This window comes from Tursiops truncatus, chromosome 3 (assembly GCF_011762595.2).
Source record: "Tursiops truncatus isolate mTurTru1 chromosome 3, mTurTru1.mat.Y, whole genome shotgun sequence".
Lineage (NCBI taxonomy): Eukaryota > Metazoa > Chordata > Mammalia > Artiodactyla > Delphinidae > Tursiops > Tursiops truncatus.
Window position 1 is genome coordinate 58851276 of NC_047036.1, and position 26472 is coordinate 58877747.

The following is a 26472-nucleotide window of genomic DNA, read 5'->3' on the forward strand; positions in this document are numbered from 1 at the left end:
AGACAAATATCATATGATATCACTTATATGTGGAATCTAAAAAAAATGATACAAATGAACTTATTTACAATACAGAAAAAGACTCACAGACTTAAAGAACAAACTTATGGTTACCAGTGGGAGAGGGTGGGGGAGAGGGATACACTGGGAGTTTGGGATTGACATATACACACTGCTATATTTAAAACAGATAACCAACAAGGACCTACTGTATAGCACAGGGAACTCTGCTCAATATTCTGTAATAGCCTAAATAGGAAAGGAACTTGAAAAAGAATAGATATGTGTATATGTATAACTGAATCACTATGCTATATATCTGAAACTAACACAACATTGTTAATCAACTATACTCCAATATGAAATAAAAATTAAAAAAATAATAAAGTAGCATATGGGAGAAAAAATTAAATATAGACCATCCATTGTTTAATTAATAATATCTAATACATTATTTCTCACACATCTAATATATTATTTCTGGTAATGCCTTAAATGTTTGAAATTTTGTGAGTTTCAACTGTAAAATTCAGATGTTTTAGTAAATTAATGCCAAAAAAGACGAAGAAAAAAGGTTATAAATCAAGGATCTTCCCAAGCTGTCTGATTTTATCTCAAAGGGTACTTTTATCTTATGAGCACAATATGGGAAATTTCATGCAGGATAAAAGAAGCAAACAAACAAGTCTTCAAATAAATCCTACTCAGGACAAATAATAATTTGGCTTATGGCTTAGTAATTATTATCAAATTGCAACACGACAAACATGGAATGTATAGTCAAGTCACAAATGATTCAGAACTGGCTCCCTCTGACATGAAGTTTTTCTAGTGCATTTGAAGATGTGTAATTATATTTTTAAAAATTCTTCCTAATGAAACACCAGTAGCATAACCATTTTATAAAGAGAAACTTGCCCTAAATACTTCCATGAGAAGATACTTAGTCTACTCAATAACTTAGAATTAATTTGAGAATTTATTATCACTTTTAAAAAATGATTTCATTTTATATTATTTTACTTTGGTTTCAAGGGATATCATACTCCTGCAAACAGTGAAGTCCAAAATTAAGGTACTGACAGTACTGTACTCCCTCTGAAGGCTCTAGGGGAGGAAACTTCCTTGCCTCTTCTAGTCTCTGGTGGCTCCAGGCATTCCTTGGCTTGTGGTTGCATCACTCCAGTCTCTGCCTCCATCTTCACATAGCCTTCTCCTTCTCTCTGTGTCTCTTTCTTGTGTGTCTCTTATATGCACACCTATCACTGGATTTAGAGCCCACTTGGAAAATCCAAGATAAATCTCATTTCAAGATCTCTAATTATATCTGTAAAGACTCTCCCCCCTGCAAAAAAAGTCACATTCACAGATTCTGGGGCTTAGAATGTGGACATATTTTGGAGGGAGGGCACCTTCAACCCCACTGCACTCCTATTTTGAATTCTACTAAAAGTTAATTTGGCCTGTTCTTGAACTTTATAAAAATGGAATCATACTTGTACCCCACCCCCCAAAAAAGAAGATGAGATAGCAATACCTTGGATGAATGAAATAATCAGACTTGAGTATGAGTATATATTTACCTGCATCTTCAGGGGTTCTTATTTCAAACGCTAACAAATTTTCTTGTTTTTCTTCTAAATCTTGTAGAACGGCACTGATGGTCTGATGCTATCAGATAAAATATTAAAAACTTCATTACAAGAAGTAGATGTTTTTCTCTGATATGCAACTGACAAATGCACAGTAAAAGTGCTAAAGAAAGTGACACTAAAAATGCTCATTTCCCTTTATGTTCCAAATGTACTCAGGCTTTGTTTAAACTTAATTGTATATATATTACATATTTGGGGAAAAATTAAACATAAATGTATCTTGATTTATGTAGCAGATCTGCTCCAGGAAAACAGAATGTAAGAGTAGCAAGCATACAAAGAATCACAATTTCTCAATGACTTCTGTTATAGGCATAGGAGAAAAAGAACACTCAGCACATAATATTTAAAGACAATATATATGCAACAAGTTCACTTTAAGGCTTTATGACTATCCTTGTACACTACTGAAATTTCACACACAGTCTTACAAATACTAAACACTCTCAAAAACTCACAAAGGGGATTTAAAACCACCTCTTTATATACTTGTCAGTATTAATATTCCTGACTCAAATGCCTTCTACATATTCTGCCCAGAACTTTCTCTTTCTTATCAGAGATGGAATTGTGGAGTGGACTCTGGAACTGGACTGCTTGGGTTTGAATTCCGGCTTCATCTCTTCCTAGCTGGGTGACTACAGAAAGTTAATTATCCTCTCCTTGTCTGAACTGAGTAACACATATAAACTGTTTAGGACAGTGTCAGCACAAAGTAAAAGTTCTATAAATACTGCTTATTATTATTATATTAAACCAATCTCACACACAAAACCCCTGACTAATCTAATCCATACTGATTTCTTCTTTCTCAGGATTACTTAAGAATTTTAGTACTACAGAAATTAGCATTAACATGTGTAATGTCTTATATATTATACTTCCTCCATCAAAACAATGAGATCTTGTAGGCTGGAGCATGGCTTTCATATGTGTACAGGTTTCCACACTGCTGGATATACAGTTGTTGCTCAATAAATGACAACTGATGGACTGACTCGTACTATGTATCCTTTAATACATTCTCAAAACACATTCATTTTTAAAAGATGTATGTCCTCAAAGCCTTGTGAAGTACGTTGCTCGAAAGTTTTACTTTGGTGCCCACAAGGGATATGGAAAATGCACATAATAAAACCATCCAGTTATGTGGAAAAGTAAACTAAAGGTCTAAATTTGTGACCAGACTAAGCCTCTACCTACAGGTTGGGATAAAGAAAACATCTTTTGGTGCTGACTTCTCCTTCTGTTTTGTCTCATATTGTAGATGCATTCAGTCTTGTCCACCATGGGCCATAACTTTTCACTCCATACCAGCTCCACATTTTACCATGGAGGGCCCAGTAAAACTTTCCCTCCAAGATCTCCCTTCTTAGTCTTTCATTACTATTTGTTTATCTTACCAAAAACAAAAAACAAGAAAAACCACTCCTAACCTAGGATCTGTCTTTGGAATAAGCAACTTATAGACACTTTACACTCTACTTACTGTAAAGCTTCACTAAGATTTTATTCCAGATTTACAACTTTTACTATGGCAGGATCATCTTTGCCTCTGACATCTCTTTTATAATTTTGAATATTAAAAATAAAACATAGTGGTTAAGAACACAGGTTCTGGAGTCAGATTGCCTGGAGTTTAATTCTGCCATTGCTACTTAATAGAAATGTAATTCTGGATTGTTACTTACCCTCTCTTACTTTAGCTTATCTGTAATGAGGAAGGTAATGATATTAATAGAAACTACCTAGAAGAATTATTATAAGGACTAAATGAGTTAATATAAAGCACTTAGAGGAGAGCTTACCATATAATAAATACTCGGTGAATGCAAACTATTATCATTATTATTTTTTATTACTTCTGTACTCATTCTATATGGAGGTAGAGAAGGAGGCTGCCTACACATGCTGTGATCTGAAGGTGTTAGAAGGTAGCACCAAACTAAAATCATCTCATTTCCTTTGCACCTGGCCATAGAGTCGCCCCCCCCCATCCTCAGTTTGGTTGGGAAATTTCAACATTCAAAAACAATTTTACATTTACAAAAGACAAACCCTTGATGATTTTAATGTCTGCATATTTAAGTTTCTTTTTCTTTTTTTTAAAGTTGGTTTTCATTAAACTCCTATATCTCCACTATACTCCTCTGTGGCTCAGCATCTAAAATGATATACATTATTCTGAAGCAAATACCCATATAGTTAATAACAATAGGGTGATTTTTCCATAATGTTTTAATCTTTACATGAAAATATACCTTAAAGATACTAATGGTCAATATGGTGAACTGAGCTGATACAGAAGGACTCCAGTCTACTCCAAACAGTTGGAAAAACACATTAGACAAAATACAATAAACTTTAACCACCTGTCCCCAGCTAAGATTGGAAAAAGAAAGAGAAATAAAATGAAGTTAGTAGCAGCCCATGAGGGATCTGGAACAAACATAGATATTAGGGATTAGGGTCCTACAAAGGAACAGAAGATAAGGCCTCAGGGCCACAGGAAGAAGGAGTTAGAATGGAGTCCCCTCATAAAGCTAGTGACCTTAAGTGGGTGTCCTTTAGCTTAAATAAGGATTAGAAAAAATTCTACTTGACACCCACCCAAGGCTTTGGGTAGAAAATCAGTGATCAAAGGCTATTGCCCAGAATATAGTGCAGAGAATTAAAGAGATGGAAAATATGAAAAAGACATATGGAGACTGGTCTAACAGCCATCTAAATATGAGTTCCAAAAAAGGAGATACTGAGAATGGGACAGAGGTAATATTCAAAGATATAAGGGCTGAGAGTTTCCAATATACAAATGAGAAATGTGTCTTCAGATTAAAGGAGCATGCCTAGTCCTTAGAATAATTAATTAAAAACACATCCACATTTAGACATAACCTAGTGAAACTGCAGAATATAAAAGAAGAATCTTAAAAACTGTAAGCTTAAAAGACATTACCTACAAGGGAATGACAATTAGATTGACAATTAACTTTTCATTCATTACAAGAGATACCAGGAACAATGTAAAATATTTTTTAAATGCTGAGGTAAATACAATTTAGTTTGAATACCATTCAAAATATTTAAGGTATAAAACAGTTGATTAATCATAGTTTAGGTTCAATGAATAATATTTTCTCCTCTACACTAACAAAAAATATGTAAGGGAAATCTAATCAACATACATAGTCTTATTCAAAATATTTCATTGAGGATGCTACTTTGCTTAAGAAGTTAGTGTCTAGTAAGCTGTATGTTTTAATTAAACTAAGAATATCCATTTTATATATTTATATATGTATGACTACTATGGGTTTTTTTTTCCAAAAAATATACGTTTACATGAGGGATTTCACATATAGCAAACACTGTCACTATAAACCATGTGGGATCCACGTTGGTTAAACCAGGTTTCTTTTCTCTTCTCTGTCTGGGTTCCAGGGTCTTTTCTACCTAGTATGCATCTCAGATACTTTTTGGAAGTGGGTGGGTGAAGACACGCTATGACAGTGGCACTGTCTGTCAGATAAGAAGTAGCCAAAAAACGCAATCTAGGTGTAAAGGATAGCAGCTAAACTATAATTCTGTGTTCAATGCAGATAATGGAGAGTTAACTATATACCATATTTTCTTGGTTCATTCTGTTCAATTATGCTGTATTATTTTCTTATGACAAAAAACATTTTCAACCTGTATGTCCTTAAAATGGAAAGAGTGCTGCCAACAGCCAATGGCTGGCTGGCCCAAAGAATGGCATTTTGTAGGCTGAAGAACAAAAGGATTTCAACTTCACTCACCATGGCGAGGTTTTCTTTTGTTTTTTCTTGGTGTGAAATAGAACGTGTATCAACAGTTTTGCAGTCATCACAAAAACACTGTTTATGTCTTTTTGCCTGGATAGCAGGAATTTTTACTTTAAAACATAAAATTAGAAAATATAAGAATGTGTAAAAATTTAGCATCATTTTATCAATTGTAATGGTGACAGGAATGGGAAGGATAAAGTAAGTCTATAATTACTATGATGTCTTAATGTTGGTCAGCACCTCATTATTTATTATCAATTGACTAACTACAGCTAACATTTGCTGAATACTTATCACATGATGGACATTGAATTCTTTTCATGAATCATCTTATTTAATCTTCATATGAGCCCATGAGGTAGGTAATTAATTACATCTATTTTACAGAAGAGGAACGTGAAGCTTAGAGGGATTCAAGAAGTTGCCTAAAGTTACATAGCTAGTACTGAAACCAGATCTGACTTCAAGTCCATGCTCTTAAATACTACGACTATAATTCACTGTCTCCGTAAAATTCTCTCTGAACCTTCTCCCATTTTGGATTCTCTTTCTCCATATATGGGTACCCTATACCCCTCATTCTGCTGGGGAACCTGATGAAGGAAAGGTATATACAAGAAACAACAGAAAAGTGGGAATAGATATAGCACTTTTTAACAAGAGTGCCCAATAACTCCAAATATGGCTTTGAAGAGGGAAAGAGACATACCTGGGGCTTTAAGAAAGTCCCTGACCCTATGGACTTAGCATATGGTAGCAGGCAAAGAAAAGAAGATTTGTGTATCAGTCTCTTGACTTTGACCTACATGTGATCTAGCTCACTAGTAAAATAGGACACAATGATTATCCTTGCCTCTCACCAATCATATCAGTAATAATGATTCCTCCCTTGAAAACAAACAGTTGGTAAAGACTGTGGTAGGCTGGGGGAAAAGTGAGTCACGGGTTTTCTCTTCCCAATATTCTCCCTCATAGAGAGGACAGATAAGTTCCCGGCTTTCTTCTTCTATGAGTCAAGGCTCAAGCATGAAGGAAAAGGAAGAACAATTCTCTCTCCTCAACATTCCCAAAATTGTGTTTAACTGCCTGTTTTCTGGTTATCTCCTCACAAGACTGGAAGCTCTTCTTGGGCAAGTGCCTGGTTTGTATAGCAGGTGCTCAACAATTGTACGTTTTCTCAATTAGTGTTCACTAAATGCTTCTTTTTTTTTTTTTTTTAACACATCCATCACCTGACATTGTTACCGTGTGTGTGTTGGTGAGAACATTTAAGATTTACTCTCTTGGCAAATTTTAAGTATACAATTTATTATTATAAACTATAATCATCATCTTATATATTAGCTCCCCAGAACTAATTCATCTTATAAGTGAAAGTTTGTATTCTTTGACCAACATTTTCCCATCTCCCCCCCATCACCCCCTCCCCCAAGCCCTTGGCAACCACCATTCAACTACGTACCTGGTTCTTTAAGCTTGACTTTTTTAGGTTCCACATATAAGTGACGTCTTAAAGAGTTTGCCTTTCTGTGTCTTTCTATGCTTATTTCACTTAGCATAACATCCTCCAGGTTCACCCATGTTGCCACAAATGGCAGGATTAAATGCTTATTTCTTATAGATAACTCATTATATTATTTAAGTGCAAACTACTGCTAAAAATGGTTCACAAAATTTTACCTATATATTCCCTTGAAATATTCTTTCCATTGTAATATATTACACATACACTCACATACATATATAAGCATAATATATTTGCTTAACAAATTCATATTCTAGCATTAGAAAGTTTGTCTTGAAAAGTTGGCATCATTACAAATTTTGAAGTAATGGAATATTAGTTTCAAAGACTTTAGTATGTCATTCTTTTCCAGCCCCACTACAAGTAAACCAATCTGCATAGTTTCAGTGACATCTCTATCTCAGATCCAATGTTACGAGAGATTAATGTTTGTTTAATGAATATGTTTTGTTTCAACATATAATCCCAATACAACAGGATCATATAATCTATAAATTAAACCAAGTTTGGAAATGCTATTTCTAAAAATAAATGATGCTTTTCAAGAGTTTAATAAACATACAAAACATTTATCCCTAGTTATGAAATAATTTACACAAATCTTAAGATTTTCTTTTTCTAAGCAGAGGTACACACCCTTATAAAATAGCAAGCACCACTGACATACATACCAGTGACTACAGCATTACTCTCATCTCTATTGTCAGTCTCAACAGCACCATAAGATTTTAGCAGCTCTTTCATGTTTTTATCATCTGCTTCATCCAAAGCAGTCTTCTGCTTTTGATCCTTTTGATTAGGGTTTGCTCCATGTTGTAGTAGAATCTCAGCTGCCTAAAAGGTATTTTTCCAAAGTTATCTCTACAGATACCTAAGATCAATAATTCCTGCTTTCATTACAAGACACCACTATCAAGTATTAAAAGTTATCAAGAAAAGTTTTCAAACTCTGACCAAGAAAATCTTGATTAAATTTGATATGACAACTGTAAACTGCTCCACTGATTTGGCCTGATCTGTCCTCACAGAAGAACCAAACACCATGACATGAAAGTACCAGATATGCTGCCTTCACGGCTGAAGAGGCAGACTTTGGGAGACTGATGTGCAAAAGGATTTACTCTATCTCTTTAACACAGCCCTTTGTCCTCCCCTAAACTGCTGGAAGATAGGGTGGAGAAGGGAGGAGGGATCATTTCAGGATTATATTAAATTATACACTGTATTATAAATTGCCATCAGACATAGTTGAATAAAGTTTCATTTGAACTATATTTCAGGTATGTTACTTGTTTAGGAGGTTTTATAAGCTAGCCTGGGAACCTAATGTCTATTCTAATATTTTCTATGCAAATGTTTCCTAAATAGATGACATATTCACAGAATGTTAATAAGATTAAAAAGAAACAGAAATAATCTACTCCAACCCCACCTTTTAAAGAAGAGAAAACTGAGGTCAAAGATAAATGTTGTGACATTTTGGGGGCAAAAGTTTCTAATATAAATAATGCTTCCCTGAATAACTCAAATAACTCAAATTTGTGTTTAAAAAATTTGAATAACTCAAAGTTGTGTATTAGAAGTAAGTTTATAAGTCATCAAAGTTAAAGACTGTCACTAATTAGTTGACAGTATAAGCCAACTAGTAAAAAACAATCAGTGATTCCATCTGCACAAGGCAAATGACTCAAACCACTGAAAAATCTTTTGTTTAGGAAAAATGGTCAGTATTTTGTTAAAGTAAAGATATGCATATGTGCTAGTAGCTTTTCTCTTTCAACTTGTGTCCAGGTATGGAAAAGCAGAAAAACTTAGGAGCAAATGGGCCAGTAGAAGTAATAAGGATAGCTCCTTATTTGTTCTATCAGCCTATTTGTTTTAAAGTCAAGCATACAAAATTCACTCCTGCTACTTACTATCTATGTCCTTGGGCAAGTTATTTACCATCAGAACCTCATTTCTCTCACCTATGAGGCTTAAATGTGAACCCCGGTAAAGTATTTGGCACATGGCGGGGCTTAAGGAAAACACTCCCCTATTTAGCCCTGTGTAATCTCCAGCCTGCTGGCTCTTTGCTTAACCTCATGTAGTTTCCTTACCCACATCTGTAGATCAGCCAAGGAATTGAGGGGGTTCCTCTTTAAATCTCTGGAGAATTCTTTCTGTGCAGATATATTGTCTGGTATTTTGCCCCATAAATTTCAGCTGTTGGAGTTTAAAACTCCAAACAACCTTCTCAACTCATTGAGATCATAAGGCTATTTGCTTTCTTCCTCCCTAGGCTTCTGCCTGAAAACTCCTCCTAGTCCATGAGGTGGGGCAATCATACGGTTAGTCTCATGTTTCCATCCTGTCAGGGATCACTGCCCTCTGCTGCATGTTGTCTAATGTCTCAAAACTGTTATTTCATATATTTTGCTCACTTTTCTAGTTTTTAAGGTGGGAGGAAATATCTTACCCCTGCTATCCCATCTTGTACAAAAGTGGGTACCCATTCCCCCCACATTTTATCTTTTAAAAAAATCTCTTATTCTTCTTTTCCTTATCTTTTTATTCTCCACATTTTACAATGTAGAATACATGACCATCTTGGAAGATAACTTAAAAAAGAAATTAAGATTTTTTTTTAATTGAAAGTTGAAAAAGAAAATAAGATGTTGAATAACTTTGCATGTAGTCATGCCAGAGAGAAAATTAGGAATTAAATATACAGGGTGTTATAGAATTGATATTTAGTAGGTCTACAGTACCATATATTTACCTTTCTTGCTCCCCCTTATTAATCTTTCTAGATCGTCTATCAATATCCTACCTCAAAATAAAGAAATAGGGACAAAAGGGGAGAAAGTGAGTCAGAAATAAAATGAGTCAATGATAGAAGAACTGTCACATGGAGGGAAAGTTAATGAAGATATGAAGAAAGATGCTGGCAATATATCAGTATCAAAGGAATTAAAATATCATTAAAAATACTACCTCCTTCTTTTTAAATAGAATATTTCTCCTTAAAGTAAAGGCAACAGAGATGTGGAAGGTTATTCCAAAAGCAAACTTGTCTTTATCACCACTTAGGTAAAAGAACGTCAGTAATTCTCTAGATCAAGCAATAGCAAACCATGGCCCATGGGCCAAATCCAGTCTGCTGCCTGACTTTGTAAATTAAGTTGTATTGGCACACAGTCAAACCCACTCATTTACATGTTGTCTAGGGTTGCTTTTGCACTAGAACAGCAGTTGAGTAGTTTCAACAGAGACTGTGTGGCCCGGAAAACCTAAACTGTTGATTAGCCCTCTGTAGGAAATATTTACCAATCCTTGCTCTAGACCAGAGCTGTTCAACAGAGTTTTCTGTTATGATGGAAATGTCCTAATCTATACTGTCTAGTATGGGAGCCACTGCCACATGTAGCTATTGAGTACTTCAAATGTGGCTAATGCAACTGAAGAATTGAAACTTTCAAAAAAAATTTTATTTATTTATTTTGGCTGCTCTGGGTCTTAGTTGCGGCACTAGGATTCTTTGTTGCCGCAGGCTGGACCTTCACTGCAGCGTGTGGGATCTTTTAGTTGTGGCATGAGGACTCTTAGTCGCGGCATGCAAACTCTTAGTTGTGGCATGCATGCGGGATCTAGTTCCCTGACAAGGAATCAAACCCAGGCCCCCTGCATTGGGAGGGCAGAATCTTAACCCACTGGACCGCCAGAGAAGTCCCTGAATTTTCTTTTTAAGATTTTTTTTTGGATGCGGACCATTTTAAAAGTCTTTATTGAGTTTGTTACAATATTGCTTCTGTTTTATGTTTTGGATTTTTGGCCACAAGGCATGTGGGATCTTAGCTCCCCGACCAGGGATCAAACCCTGCAACCCCTACATTGGAAGGTGAAGTCTTAACCACTGGACCACCAGGGAAGTCCAAGAATTGAATTTTTTAATTTAATTAATTTTAAGTAATTTAAATTTAAATAGCCACATGTGGTTAGTGGCTACAGTATAGGACAGTACAGCTCTAGATCAAATTCCTTATTTCAGGGGTAAAGATATCTTTATCTTTCTCAAGCAGCAGAACTAGGCCTAGAACTCAAGTTCTCTAAAATCCAGTTCGGTGTTTTGTCAAGCTCCCTTTCTGCTATTTCCTGTGATGAATTTTCAGTTCTTGGCATTTACTTTACAGAAGACCCTCTACATCTGAGTTATCATTTTCTCTAACCCTTGAAGTTACCAAATTTCTATGAGGGAAGCTACAGTCTTCAAAATAGGAAAATTCTCACTTATGAAGGCTACTTACAAAATTTGATCTAATCAAACATCCCTCCCTGTTCAATAACATGGCATTTTTTCCATCCATCAAGTCAACATATTTCTCTTGAGTTTTGGTCAATTTACTACTGGTCCCTGATATTGTAAATAGCCAACAATAAAATGGAAATACACTACAAATTGATTACAAAGCCAAAATGTAAAGATGTAGGATTTCCTGAAGTCATATATTAAAATAATATTGTAGGGCTTCCCTGGTGGCGCAGTGGTTGAGAGTCCACCTGCCGATGCAGGGGACGCAGGTTCGCGCCCCAGTCTGGGAAGATCCCACATGCCGCGGAGCAGCTAGGCCCGTGAGCCATGGCCGCTGAGCCTGCGCATCCGGAGCCTGTGCTCCGCAACAGGAGAGGCCACAACAGTGAGAGGCCCACGTACAGCAAAAAATAATAATAATAATAATAGTAATAATAATATTGTAGAAATGCTTGAAGCATCTGTGAAGCAACTGATAAATGAGAAACTTAGAGGTAAAACTGTTAACCTAAAAAAAAGAAAAATTTTGAATATGAATGGATTAATACAGGACCTAGGGAAAACTTGTGGCACCTCTCAAAATTTTTGAAAAAGAGAGCTTCCCTGAGGTCATGATGCAAAAAACCAACTGTGAGATAAAGGATGTCCTATGTGCTGTCATACTATTTTGCCAGAAAAGCTAGGCCCAGAAAGCATATATTATTCTGTTTTTGCTGTTCCAGAAATCAGTATGTATTTCAATTAGAAACTAAATATAATACTATTTAGAAAGGAGTTAACTTAGCAGGCATAAAACTGCTATCTAGAAAGGCTGCTTGCTAGGTTGGTCTGTAGCTGGCATCTGTGAACTTGGCTGGTAAACAGTGCCCTACATTGATATAAAACTGTCCCTAATTGATGAGTGGCTCTCTGTGCTTAAACTGTCTACACAAGCAATGTGGTTTATTTATGCTTCCGGGAGTCTGGAATCTTGCTATGTGCTAGGCAGAGGGTGCCTACATGACCAGCCCTCTATATAAATCTTGAACACTGAGTTTCTAATGAGCTTCCCTGGACAGAAACATTGCACTTACGTTGCTGCATTTTCACTGCTGAGGGAAAAGCAAACTGTATGTGACCTCTCATAAGGAAGAGTGCATAGTACAGCCTGCACATGGATACCTCCAGACTCCACCTTTTTCTCTGATGATCCCCCTGTGTACCCTTACTATACTGCTGTAATAAATCTTAGCTATGAATACAATCATATGCTGAGCTCTGTAACACCTTCTAACAAATTTCCAAGTATAGGGGTGGTGGTATTGGGAAACCCCTTATTTTGTTTATATTCCATTTTTCAGGATAATGTCTAAAATCCTGATTTTCCTACTATGAAATTTTGGCCCTTATTTAAGTGGTTTCACTTTAAGTAACCTTTTCCCTGTACATATAACCAGTAAGTTCATCACTTCAATGACTCTTCCTGTTTGCTTTCTTCCATTGCATGACCACATAACTTTGAGACTTTGTCAATTCTTTTTTAATTTAAATATCTTAAAGGTCAAAGAGCTTCTTTGATCAAAAGAAGCCTCCCTGGACATTAGCCCACCCATTTGGTATTATTCTTCATCATTAGTTTATCTCTCTTATCTCTGCAAATCATAAATTCAATACTATTCTTTCACATGACTATATTTAGACTGAAAACAGTGGAGATATATTTTCATAAAATTAAATAAAATTACCAGGCTATTAAAAATACTAGAGACAGAAAAGTAGTTTTAGTGAGAGATCCAAGGAATTTTTTGTATGAACCTTGGTTTTATATTATTGTTGTTGCTGGTAGTTTCCTTAACTACTTTTCAAAGCCAATAATTATTCCTGAAGTCTATATTGCCTACTGACAAATCTTCTAAGGTTTGTCGAACAAAAAAAGATGAGTTTAAAAATCTGGAGAATTTTAAAGTCTAGATTTGAAATTGAGTGTTACTGAAATAATTACCCTGGTGATTTTCTCTTGTGATATTTTTACCATAGCTATCTGATTAAAAAAAAAAAAAAGGAGAAAAAAATACAAGAACCCCCAAGGAAACAAGCAACTTGAGCTTTTACCCATTTCTTTGAAACTTCAAACCCACTGAGAAATTTCGAGTTTAAAAAACATCTGGCTGTCACATATATCATCACTATATAGACTCTTTTATACACAACAGCAAAGCATTTAATGCAATTAAAATTGGAATGTATTATATTAATAGGCTGTGTTTACTTCTAGCCCTTTCATTTTATTCTCACTTACATGAATTACATGACGAAGAGACAATGGAAAAATGATTCATTAGGAAATACACTGGTTTTCTAATCTATATGTAATATCATATTCATTTGTACTTTTAAGCAGTTTTTAAAAATCATTTGTTTTAAGGAATCACTTCAGTTCGCAATTTAAAATATCTTCACTGTCTTCACTCACTTTTTAAAGAAAAAGAAATAGGAACCTAATCTGATGTGCACTATACCTTTAAATGGTTGTTTGCAACAGCACCATGTAAGGGCAGAATTCCATCTACATTTTCACAATTAACATTAGCACTAGCTTTTAACAACTCTACAATTATATCATTACATCCCGTACTAGCTGCCTCATGAAGTGGTGTCCAACCTAAAAAGGGAAAAAAGAAAAAACAAAACAAGCTGCTTACAAATCAGTATTCAAGTAGTATATTCATTATTAAGTTTATTTGCACTAATGGAATTATTAACTTTATTGATTCAAATGTATGTACTAAGTACTGGACAAGAAATAATATTGAAAACAGGCTACCTAAAGATCCCTGAGCCCAGAGCTGCCCCTGGACACGGGCCTGTCCACCAGAGGGCCCAGGATCCAGACCCACCCACCAGTGCACAAACTCTAGACCCAGGATGCACAGGGCCCTGTAGCCAGAGACCCTGGCACCCAGTTCCACCCACCAGTGGGCAGGCACCAGCCGAGAAATCCTTAGGCCCCAGGTCTGTGCACCAGCAAGGCTGCTTTAGCCTTGGGAACAGCCTCGCCCACAGTGGGTGGAAATCAGCCCCAGGACAACTACAGCCCCACAGCCTGCTGTGGCAGGAGTCAGCCTACCCACAGGCAGGCCAGCACCAACCCTAGGACCAGCTGGGTCCAAGCTCTGCCTAGCAGTAGGCCAACACAAACTTTAGGACACACTGAACCCCACAGCCACCTGTATCAGGAACTGGCCCCACTCACCAGCAGTCCAACATGAGCTCTGGGACCCCTGGGTCTTGAAGCCAGACCCCAGGACCTGGCTCTGCTCGCCAGTGGGCTGGCACTGGTCCCAAGAACTAGCTTCACCCACTGGTAAATCTCCTATACCCAGACTCTGCCCATCAGTGAGCCAGCACTAGCCCTGGGGTCCCCTGGGGTTTAGCAGCCAGCCACCTGGTGACCTAGCCCCACCAACCAGGGGCCAGCAGCCTCCACACAAAGCAGGGCCTGGCAACCAACTGTACTGGGGGCCAGCCAAGCCTACGAGACCACACACAGTAGTCAGCCTGCCACAACAGAAGGACCCATGCAGCCCACCTAGGGGGTACCCCTAGAACATACAGCTCTAGTGATCAGAGGGGAGTGAACTCCTGGAAGCTTAAGACATTTCCTATAAAAGGCTACTTCTCCAAGGGTGGGATATGTAACAAGTCTACCAGATACATAGAAATAACTAGTTAAGCAAAATGAGGCAACACAGGAACATGTTCAAAACAAAGGAACAAGATAAAACCTCAGAAGAACTAAGTGGAGATAGGAAATCTACCTGAGAAAGAGTTCAAGGTAATGACTGTAAGGATTACAAAAGAACTTTGGAGAAGACTGGATGAACAGAGAAGTTAGAAGTTTTTAACAAAGAGTTAGAAAACATAAAGAACAACCAAACAGATGAAGAATACAATAACTGAAATGAAAAATACACTAAAAGGAATTAACAGTACACTAAATGATATATATAGGAACGAATCAGCAAGCTGGAAGACAGAGTAGTGGAAATCAAGAAGTGAGGACAGTTTAAGAGCTCTCTGGGACAATATGAAGTGTACAAACATTTTCTTTATAGGAGTCCCAGAAGACGAAGAGAGAGAGAAAGGGATGGAAAGCATACTTTAAAACATAATAATCTGAAAACTCCCCTAATCTGGGAAAGGAAAGAGACATCCAGGTCCAGGAAGCACAGACAGTCCCAAACAGGATCAACATAAAGAGGACCACATTAAGATACACTGTGATTTAAATGGAAAAATTGAAAGATAAAGAGAGAATATTAAGAGCAGGAAGGGAAAAGCAACAAATAACATACAAGGGAACTCCTATAAGGCTTTCAGCTGGCTTTGCAACAGAACTATGCAGGTCAGAAGGTACTGGCAGCATATATTTAAAGTGATGAAAGGGAAAAATGTACAAGAAAAAATACTCTACCCAGCCAGGCTCTTATTCAAATTTGATGTTGATATCAAAAGTTGTACAGACAAGCAAGAGCTAAGAGTTCAGCACCAGCAAACCAGCTTTATGTGAAATGTTAAAGGGACTCCTCTAAGCAAAAAGGAAAAGGCCATAACTGGAAACATGAATATCACAAAAGAAAAAGTTCATCAGTAAAGGCAAATATACAGTAAAGGTAGTAAGTCAACTGGGTACAAAACTATTAGGAAGGTTAAAAGACAAAAGTAGTAAAATCATCTATATCCACAATAAGCAGTTAAGCAATACACAAAACAAATACATGAAAAATATGATGTTGAAAACAGTAATTGTGAGGTGAGGAGAGTAAAAATGCAGGGTTGTTAAAATGCATCTGAAATTAAGAGATCAGCAAGTTAAAATAATCATATATATATACACACCCATATATAAATAAAACTCATGGTAACCACAAATCAAAAATCTATAATAGAGCCACATGCAAAAAAGAGAATGGAAACCAAACATAACATTAAAGATAATCATAAAATCACAAGAGAACAAAAGATGAAAGGAATAAAGAAGAATTACAAAAACAACTCCCAAACCATGAATACAATGGCAATAAGTACATACATATCAACAATTACTTTAAATGTAAATGGACTAAATGCTCCAATCAAAAGACACAGAGTGGCTGAATGGATACAAGAACAAGACCCATATATATGCTACCTACAAGAGACTCACTTGAGATCTAAAGACACACACAGACTGAAAGTGAGGGGATGGAAAAAGGTATTCCATGAAAATGGAAACAAAAAGCAAACTGGGGTAACAATATCTGCATCAGACAAAATAGACTTTAAAACAAAAACTGTTACAAGAGACAAAGAAGGACATTACATAATGATTAAGGAATCAATCCAAGAAGAAGGTATAACGATTTTAAATATATTTGCACCCAATATAGGGCTACCTAAATACATAAAGCAAATATTAACAGACATAAAGGGAGAAATTGACAGTAACACAGTAGGGGACTTTAACACCCCACTTTCATCAATGGACAGATCATCCAGACAGAAAATCAATACAGAAAAACTGGCCTTAAATGACACATTATACCAGATGAACTTAATTGATATATATAAAACATTCCATCCAAAAGCATCAGAATACACATTCTTTTCAAGTGCATAAGGAACAGTCTCCAGGATAGGTCACATGCTAGGCCACAAAACAAGAACTGGTAAATATAAGAAAACTGAAATCATGTTGAGCATCTTTTCTGACCACAACACTATGAGACCAGAAATCAACTACAAGAACAAAACTGCAAAAAACACAAACACATGGAAGCTAAACAACATACTACTAAACAACCAACGGATCACTGAAGAAATCAAAGGAAAAAACAACAAATACCTAGAGACAAATGAAAATGAGAACACAATGATCCAAAATCTATGGGATGCAGGAACAGCAGTTCTAAGAGAGAAGTTTATAGCGACACAAGATTTCCTTAGGAGTGAAGTAAGTCAGAAACAGGAAAACAAATACCATACGCTAACACATATATATGGAATCTAAAAAAAAAAAAAATTGTTCTGAAGAACCTAGGGGCAGGACAGGAATAAAGACGCAGATGTAGAGAATGGACTTGAGGACATGGGGAGGGGGAAGGGTAAGCTGGGATGAAGTGAGAGAGTGGCATGGACATATATACACTACCAAATGTAAAATAGATAGCTAATGGGAAGAATTAAGACCTATCCTGCTCAAACTATTCCAAAAATTGCAGAGGAAGAAACACTTCCAAACTCATTCTACAAGACCAGCATCTCCTTGACACCAGAGAAAGATAACACACAAAAGAAGAAAATTATAGGCCATTATCACTGATGAACATAGATGCAAAAATCTTCAACAAAATATTAGCAAACAGAATCCAACAATACATTAAAAACATCATACACCATGATTAAGTGGGATTTATCCCAGGGATGCAAGAATGGCTCAATAGCCACAAATCATTCAATGTGATACATCACATTAACAAATTGAAGAATAAAAATCATATGATCATCTCCACAGATGCAGAAAAAGCTTTGGATAAAATTCAACATCCATTTTGAAAAAAACTCTCCACAAAGCAGGTATAGAGGGAACATACTTCCACATTATAAAGACCATATACGATAAGCCCACAGCTAAAATCATGTTCAATGTGAAAAGCTGGAAGCATTTCCTCTAATATCAGGAACAAGACAAGGATGCCCACTCTTGCCACTTTTATTCAACACATTATTAGAAGGCCTAGCCACACCAATGAGACAAGAAAAAGAAATAAAAGGAATCCAAATTGGAAAGGAAGAAGTAAAACTGTCACTCTTTGCAGATGACATGGTACTATACATAGAAAAATCCTAAAGACACCACCAAAAAACTACTAGAGCACATCAATAAATTCAGTTAAGTTGCAGGATATAAGATTAACATACAGAAATCTGTTGTATTTCTATACACTAACAACAAATTATCAGAAAGCAAAATTAAGGAACCTTCTCATTTTCAACTGCATCAAAAAGACAAATACCTGGGGATAAACCTGCCTAAGGAGGTAAAAGAGCTGTACTCAGAAAATTGTAAGACAGTGATGAAAAAAAAAAAAAAAACTGAAGATGACACACCCAGATGGAGAGACAAGATATACCGTGTTCATGGATTAGAAGAATTAATATTGTTAAAATGACTGTACTACCCAAGGCAATCTACAGATTCAATGCAGTTCCTATCATAATACCAATGGCATTTTTCACAGAACTAGAACAAATAATTTTAAAACTTGTACTGTAGCACAAAAGACCTCGAATAGCCAAAACAATCTCAAGAAAGAAGACCAGAGCTGGAGGAATCACACTCCCTGACTTCAGACTATACTACAAAGCTACAGTAATCAAAACAGTCTTATACTGGCACAAACACAGACACCCAGATCAATGGAACAGGACAGACAGCCCAGAAATAAATCCACACATTTATGTCAATTAATCTATGACAAAGGAGGCAAGAATAAACAATGGAGAAAAGACAGTTTCTTCAATAAGTGATGCTGGGAAAACTGAAGAGCTACATGTAAAAGAATGAAATTAGAACATTTCTCACATCTATACAAACATAAACTCAAAATGGACTAAAGAACTAAATGTAAGACTGGAAACCATAAAACTCCTAGAAGAAAACATAGACCGCATACTCTGACATAAATCATAGCAACATTGTTTTGTATCTGTCTCCTATGGCAAAGGAATCAAAATAAAAAATAAACAAATGGGACCCAGTTAAACTTAAACGCTTTTGCACAGCAAAGGAAACCACTGACAAAATGAAAAGAAAATCTACTGAATGGGAGGAAATATTTGCAAATGACATGACCAATAAGGGGTTAATATCCAAAATATATAAACAGCTCATAGAATTCAAAACCAATAAAAGAAACATGCCAGTCAAAAAATGGGCAGAAGACCTGAATAGACATTTTTCCAAAGACATACAGATGGCCAACAGGCACATGAAAAGATGCTCAACATTGCTAATCATCAAAAAAATGCAAATCAAAGCCACAATGAGATATTATCCTACTCCTGTCAGAATGATTATCATAAAAAAAACACCAATAACAAATATTGGTGAGGATATGTAAAAAAGGGAGCCCTTGTACACTGTTGGGCATGTAAATTGGTGCAGCAACTGTAGAAAACAGTATGGAGGTTTTTCAAAAAACTAAAAACAGAACTATCATATGATCCAACAATTCCACTGCTGGGTATATATCTGAAGAAAACAGACACTAATTCAAAAAGATACATGCACCCCAGTGTTCACAGCAATATTATTTACAATAGCCAAGACATATAAGCAACCTAAGTGTCCATCAACAGATGAAAGGATAAAGATGTGGGGTGTGTGTGTGTGTGTGTGTGTGTGTGTGTGTGTGTGTGTGTGTTTGTGTATATATATGCGCAATGAATTCTACTTGGGCATAAAAAGAATGAAATTTTGCCTTGTGCAAAAACATGGATGGACCTGAAGGGTATTATGCGTAGTGAAATAAGTCAGACAGAGAAAGATACTCTATGTTATCACTTACCTGTGGAATCTAAAAAATAAAAGAAACAAGCAAATTCAGCAAAACAGAAACAGATTCATGGATATAAACAATAAAGTAGTGGTTACCAGTAGGGAGAGGGAAGGGGGGAGGGGCAAGATAGGCGTAGGGGATTAAAAGGTACAAACTACTATGTATAAAATAAATAAGCTACAAGGATATATTGTACAGCACAGGGAATACAGCCAATATTTTACAATAACTAAGTGGAATATAATCTATCAACTTTGGGTTTTTTTGTTTGTTTGTTTTTTAGTTTTATTTGTAATTAAAAATTTTTTTGAGGTACAGTTGTACAATATTACAACTTTGAATCACTATGTTGTACACCTGAAACTAATATAATAAATCAAGTATACCTCAATAAAAAAGTATGCTTCATTTTTTTAAACAAATTAACCACATCAAAAATATTTGTTGATACAAGTGCCAAAAGACTCACAGAGCATAAGATATAATGGGACCAGAGTAAATACTAATCATGTCAAATGGTTTCAAGTTAGATATTAAAATAGAGTAAGATCATCTGACCTTCCCATTTATATCTTGTATTGTCACATTTCTCTTTGAAATGACATTTGATCAATCAATCTGAGTTTTTTCCCTCTGGAATTCCTTATACAAGTTTCTTTTGTGCTTGAGAAAAATGTTAGAAGATAAATTTAAAAATGGAGGTTTAAGATAAAAACAAGACATGGGAGAAAAAAGGAACAGTATTAATAGACAAGGAAAGAAAAGAAGGGACAGGGAAATGGGAAAATTTGGTATTCTCTACAAAATTAGATAATGATATTAAGGCCTCCAAGGAAAAGTTCTAAATAAAGCTTCTTTCCCTTCCCATTCTGTATACTCCCTCTGAATGCTCCCAAACGTATGTTAAAAACTGTTTCAAAGGAGAAGGTTATTTTAGCAATTGGTGTGAACCAAGATAAATGTTACTATTCAACTAAATAATAATATATTATAAAAAGATTTTCAAAGTGAGCAGCTATATATCAGCCAGGATCAAAATGGGGGAGGGTAGCTGAAATGTGTATATCAGTGAGTTCAAATTATAAAGACAACTACAATTAAAAATCGAAACCTGCGTTATCTTTTAGATTCACATCTGCTCCAGATTCTATCAGAGCTTTCACCAGAGACAAGTTTCCTCTTCTGGCAGCCAAATGAAGCAGGCTTTCTCCTCTGGCATTCCTCTTACTGATCCCAGCTGTTTTCATTTCTGTAAATTTGCCAAGCAAAACTGAGTATTCTTTTCTGCCAAGTGCTGATTATTATGAAGGATCTTAGAAAATACACAGCAACTTCCTCAGAACATCCTAAGTAGGATGCACTACACAGAAACATACCTCAATTAATATCATTGCTGTTACTATTTAAAAATATAACTTGTAAAGAATTGATAGAGCATCTGATCACATTACTTCAAATTCATTCTAGCAGTTGTTCACTCTATCATATGCTTGATTAAAACAAGCATTTCTACACTCACTTCACTCTCAGTAGTCCTCTATCAATGAATAAAAATTTTCTTACACCAAATTGTGATTTTATAAAAATCCTCTTTCTATAACTATTCTTATATCTCAGTGGGTGTGTTTCTGATCACAAAAGATGCCAAGAACCAAACCATGGCCTACTGGGTATTTCGTTTTCTTTCATAGAAAATGTAGTACAATATCATTATCTGAAGATTTTAAAATCTTTTCCTTGCATCACAAGTTAGACTTGAGTTGGAACTAAAAACAGTGAATAGTTTTTTTCCCAAACTATGCTAAAATGATGTACTAAAAGATTTTTTGTAACATCATATAAAGAAAATAAAAGACAATATCTCTTCTTCAAGTGGCCTACAGTATAGTGGAATGACAGACATGTAAAAAATTACATTAAAATATGATTCAGTGCTGCTAGAGAAATGTATTAGTTTCCTGTGGTAGCTGTAACAAATGACCACAAACTGGGTGGTTGTGTTGTGCTTAACACAACACAAATATATTATCTCACAGTTCTGGAGACCAGAAGTCCAAAACCAAGGTGTCAGCAGGGCTGCACTCTCTCTGGAAACTCTAAGGAAGAATCCTTCCTTGCTTCCTCCAACTTCTGATGGATACCAGCATTCCTTAGCTTCCTTGGCTTTTGGCCACATTGTTCCTTTGCCTGGGTTTTCACATTATCTTCTCCTTTCCTGTGTGTCTCAAAGGTCTCTCCATTTTTCTTTTATAAGGATACTTGTAAGATTTGGGTCCCATTTGGAAAATCCAGGACATCCTCCTCATCTCAAGATCCTTAACTACATCTGCAAAGATTCTTTTTCTAAACAAGGTAATGTTCACTCTTTAAATGAGATAGTATCACAGATTCCAGGGAACAGGACATGGACATATGTTTTGGGGGGCCACTATTCAACCCGCTACAGGAGGTATGTATAAGAAGAGCTTTAGTTTACATGACAGGCGGACAATGCAGGAAGGTTCAAAGAGTATGCCTATATTCCTACCTCTTACTATATCAACTTTTTCTTACTAAATCAACTTTTCGGTGCTTAACATTTAACCTGAAGTAGTCCAGTCTATTGTTCACACAGAACTAGCTCCAAGAACTATCAAAGAATAGTCAGCTATCCATGCTGCCAAACACATACAGTTCATGCATCTGACACAAAGAAACTAGTGGCTATGCTTCTTTAATTTCCCATGTGTTAAAAGGGCTCAGTGGAAGTATCTAAGGGATCTGACACAATTCAGATGTGCTGCCCCCGCTCAACGTTCTTGCTGTCTCTACTGTTTATCTTATCTCCTCTAACGTAACAAATTAGAAGTCATAGGCAAAAATATGACAATACATTGGAAGACTAAGAGATTCTCAAGTGGTGGATTACAGTAAAACCATCTGACAAATATAGCTGAAATAACCTTATAAATTAGTGAATGACTAAAAAAAACGGTAAATATGAAAATGTGTAATTCTTTGAAGCAGAGTGGATTGCTAGGCTTGATCATGCAAACCTTTTCCTATATAAAAATAGGAATACAAACCTTGGCTGCAGGTAGCTTTCAAGAAATTTTGCCTTTTTCTGAAATTCTGAACTTTTTTGTGTTCCTGGATGTTAGTAGGCATGTGAATTTCTGAATCTGTTTTTTCTTTCTTCTCCTCACAATTTCTTATAGTGTTTTCATCTCCATTGACATTATTAGTTAATTCCTCACCTGAAAAACAAACATTTTGCAATATCAGTGTTGTAGTTCTCCTTACCGGTTACATGACTAAAAAAGAGTCTAGTCATGTTAATTGTTCCAAGTTTCTGTTCCTAGCTGGACTGCTTATTTTAAAGGAGTGGAAGCCTTTAAAAATGTTTTCATACAACAAACATAAATTAGTTTTCTGGATGCAATTTCAACTGTGAATCACTGAAATCAATGGAGCTAACAATTTCCTGCTATGAAAATGTTGTTCGCTTTCTTGATACTAAGAAGGTGCTATATTAAAAAAACTCATAGAAACATAAGAACTCATAGAAATACTGTTTATTATCTCCTGTCAATATCAATTTAGCACATTCTTTCAAAGTAAATACCATTACTTAACTAATTAAAAGTATCTCCAAATTATGGTCCACATGTCCTCATTCTTATCAGTTTGGGCATAGGTTGAGTGAAATTCAGTTAGAAATTTCTGTGAAGTAAGTAAATCTACAGGAAACGTGTACAAATTGAGCAATACTACTAATACCTGGTTTGTGAGAAATTTCCTTCTCTTCTCTTTGACTAAGCTGTGAGAGGGTCAATTCTTTACTGATATTGTCAATGGACTGAAAGCCTATACTATGTATAGTTTTGATCTCTTGTCTCCTTTTTTCAACTTTAGTTGTTTCCATTACTTGAGAATGAACAACTCTGGATAAAGGCCTATTTGAAGAACTTGGTTTTTGGCCTTTGTCAGTGTAATTCCTTTTAGTGTCTCCTTCCTTATTCACCTTTTCCACAATATGTGTATCCGTTTGATTCATTAAAGGAGTTGGTATTCTGGGGCTACAATCCTGAGGCCTCTCGAATAGTTCCACATGACTAGTCAACTTTGAAACTTCATGTGTTGAGAGTGTTCTTGTACAAGCAAGGGAAGTATGTTCAGGACTGCCATGTGAGTGATCAAAAGAAGTTCCACATGTACATTGTTCATAATCTGAAACATGTTCAGAAACTATTATATTATCTGAATTAGAAAAATTAACAGCTTCCTGTTGTGGAAATATGGTTAGGCTGCCTGCTTTTATTAACTCATTTTCCTGTGAAAAATGGTCTTGAGAAGGTAAAAATTGTTGAAAATCCATTTCTTCTCTATTTGTTTTATTCTCTTTATAATTATCGTGGTTTTTGCAACCTGAAGAACTTATCACCTTTTTAAATGTTACAGTCTCCTCAGGAGCACAGGAATCACCATCATCATCATTATTAAAATTTTCCTTTATAAAGGATTGGGAAGAGTTTTCCCACTTATTAGGGCTCTCATCTTTTTGACCTGAGTTACTGTTTTCATGAGATTTATAAGGGCTAATGTGCTGCTGTTCTTGGTGAGTATGAGGCTGCTGATCTGTAGCAACAAGTGGTAACTCGGTTTTTTTATGTAAAGAAAGTCCTGAGAAAGAAACGGCTTCAGCTTGGTCAGTGGATTCTAATTCCAAAAATTTTATTTCTTGTCTATCTGATAAATCCAGGCTTTGGGTATGTGTCTCTTTGGGAAATGAACAAGTCTCAACATCGTTACTTAAACCATTTTTCAGGCCTGACAGAGATGGGCTAAAAGGTTTACATGACTTTTCTGGAAGGTCATCAAGGGTTTGGAGAGTATGTTGTTGACAAGTAACCAATCTGTTTATTTTTCTGGAAGAAGAGACAGCTATTGTCTTTCTTGGATCACTTTCTTGGATTGCATCATCGACTTGAGTTCTTTTATGTCGTGTATTTCTTCTTCCTTTATCTTCAGACACATTTGTGCTGGGATCCTCAACACCATGGAGATTGTCCTTTCTGAGTTCTGTCGAGTATATTTGGTTAAGAGTTGATTGTTTATACTTGGATTTACCAAATTTCGTGTTTTGGGAATCTTTTTGGTAATGTTCATATACATCTTCTTTATTTATAAATAAACCCTCTTTGCTTCCTTTATTGACTTTTACATGTTCTGGCTTCTGTCTCTTGGAATTTTCATCACAAACAAACCCACTGTGATTTTTAGAACTGAATTTTGGTTTCTGTAGAAACAAAATACATAGTTAGCTTTAATTTTCAACTATAGTTCTACACTTAATTCATTCTGGATTGGAGATAAAGCAAACTAATATTCCATTCAATGTTATAATTTGATCTCACCACAGGACCTGCTGGGATATATACAACCTGGTTTGTATTTCAGAAAAGTAGACTAACAGAAGAAAGGCAAAAGTAATAGACTCAGTATGTGTACTAATCTTTATTTTCTCCTGTACATTTTAATTTCTTTTTGCCAGTATTTTAGCACTATCTATCTTACTAAACATAATGAAAAATTTTAATCTACCTAATTTTTATAGGCTTTTAAAACAATCAGGTAATTCCTTTACAAGGAATCTTTACAAGAATACTGTAGAAACACTCTCCTCTCCCATTTGTTATATAGATAGACCTAGAATTAAGAGAGTTTCTTCCTCTGGTATCTGTGAGAGACCACAGGTAGGGCAGTGGAAGAAGGGATTTAAAAACAAAAAGACAGATATACAACCAAGTTGGCCTGCATGGAAAGATTACTGTGGGCTGCCAAGATTAAAACAGGGACAGTGCTTCCTCTCACACAACACAACACAAGCACCAGATGAAAAGTAACTGCCCACCACGTGAAGTTTGAAGGGATGGATCGACACCTTTGACTCTTATACTGTGCTCAGGCCAGAGGAAATTTGACATTGTTGATAACCCTCATGGCTCCGTAAAGAGGAGAAAGGAAATGGAAATGGCTACCAATACATTAGTGTGCCCACATATGCTTTATTTACTCAACTGCTTCCCAAACTAACAGGCCAGAACCTTCTGATTCTTATGCAATTATTCCAAAGTGTCTTAAAAGCAAAGGTGAAGTCACTGTTCCTGGTGAATGCTTCAGTAGTCTTTCTTTCCCCCTGATGATCTATAAAATAACCAGCAGGTGTGCTCTATAAAAATGTTTATTGTTGAACAGAGATATACCTTGTGGTGGTGTTCATCCTCTAAGTCTGAAGGGTCAGTGCTATTTGTCTGCGCTGTAAGCAAAAGGAGAAAAATCAAAGAAAAGAGCCTCCAGTAGTCAGACTCTAGACTTCTAAAACCAAAACTCCTTTGCCACGAGAAAACCAAGTGGAAAAAGTGAAATTATGCAAACACTTTCTATTAAAATTGACACATATAATATTCCATAATTTATAATTTCCATATTTATTGAGAAAGCTGAAAACATTTCTCTAGGAAAAGCAAAACAGACCCAACAAAATTATGTTAAAGATGGGCACTGAACTCAGTATTTTTATATTCCCCACAGTTATACTCAGATATGCAACTGTGTGCAAGGTTTTGTAAGGCAA

General features: G+C 35.8%; 1 protein-coding gene across 8 annotated transcripts in view; it reads right to left on the reverse strand.

Moving 5' to 3' along the window:
- ANKRD31 (ankyrin repeat domain 31) overlaps positions 1–26472 on the reverse strand; it is a 128721-nt gene that overhangs the window by 41617 nt on the left and 60632 nt on the right. For 6 of the 8 annotated variants that reach the window (XM_073802216.1, XM_073802219.1, XM_073802213.1 and 3 more), the window contains 8 exons: positions 26102–26154; positions 23610–25134; positions 22922–23092; positions 20968–21105; positions 13776–13918; positions 7658–7820; positions 5453–5568; positions 1584–1671 (listed from right to left, as the gene is read on the reverse strand). In XM_073802216.1, the coding sequence (XP_073658317.1) occupies positions 1584–1671; positions 5453–5568; positions 7658–7820; positions 13776–13918; positions 20968–21105; positions 22922–23092; positions 23610–25134; positions 26102–26154 (2397 nt within the window). The remainder of the gene's footprint in view (positions 1–1583; positions 1672–5452; positions 5569–7657; positions 7821–13775; positions 13919–20967; positions 21106–22921; positions 23093–23609; positions 25135–26101; positions 26155–26472) is intronic. The other 2 variants (XM_033852945.2, XM_073802215.1) reach the window with 2 other exon arrangements.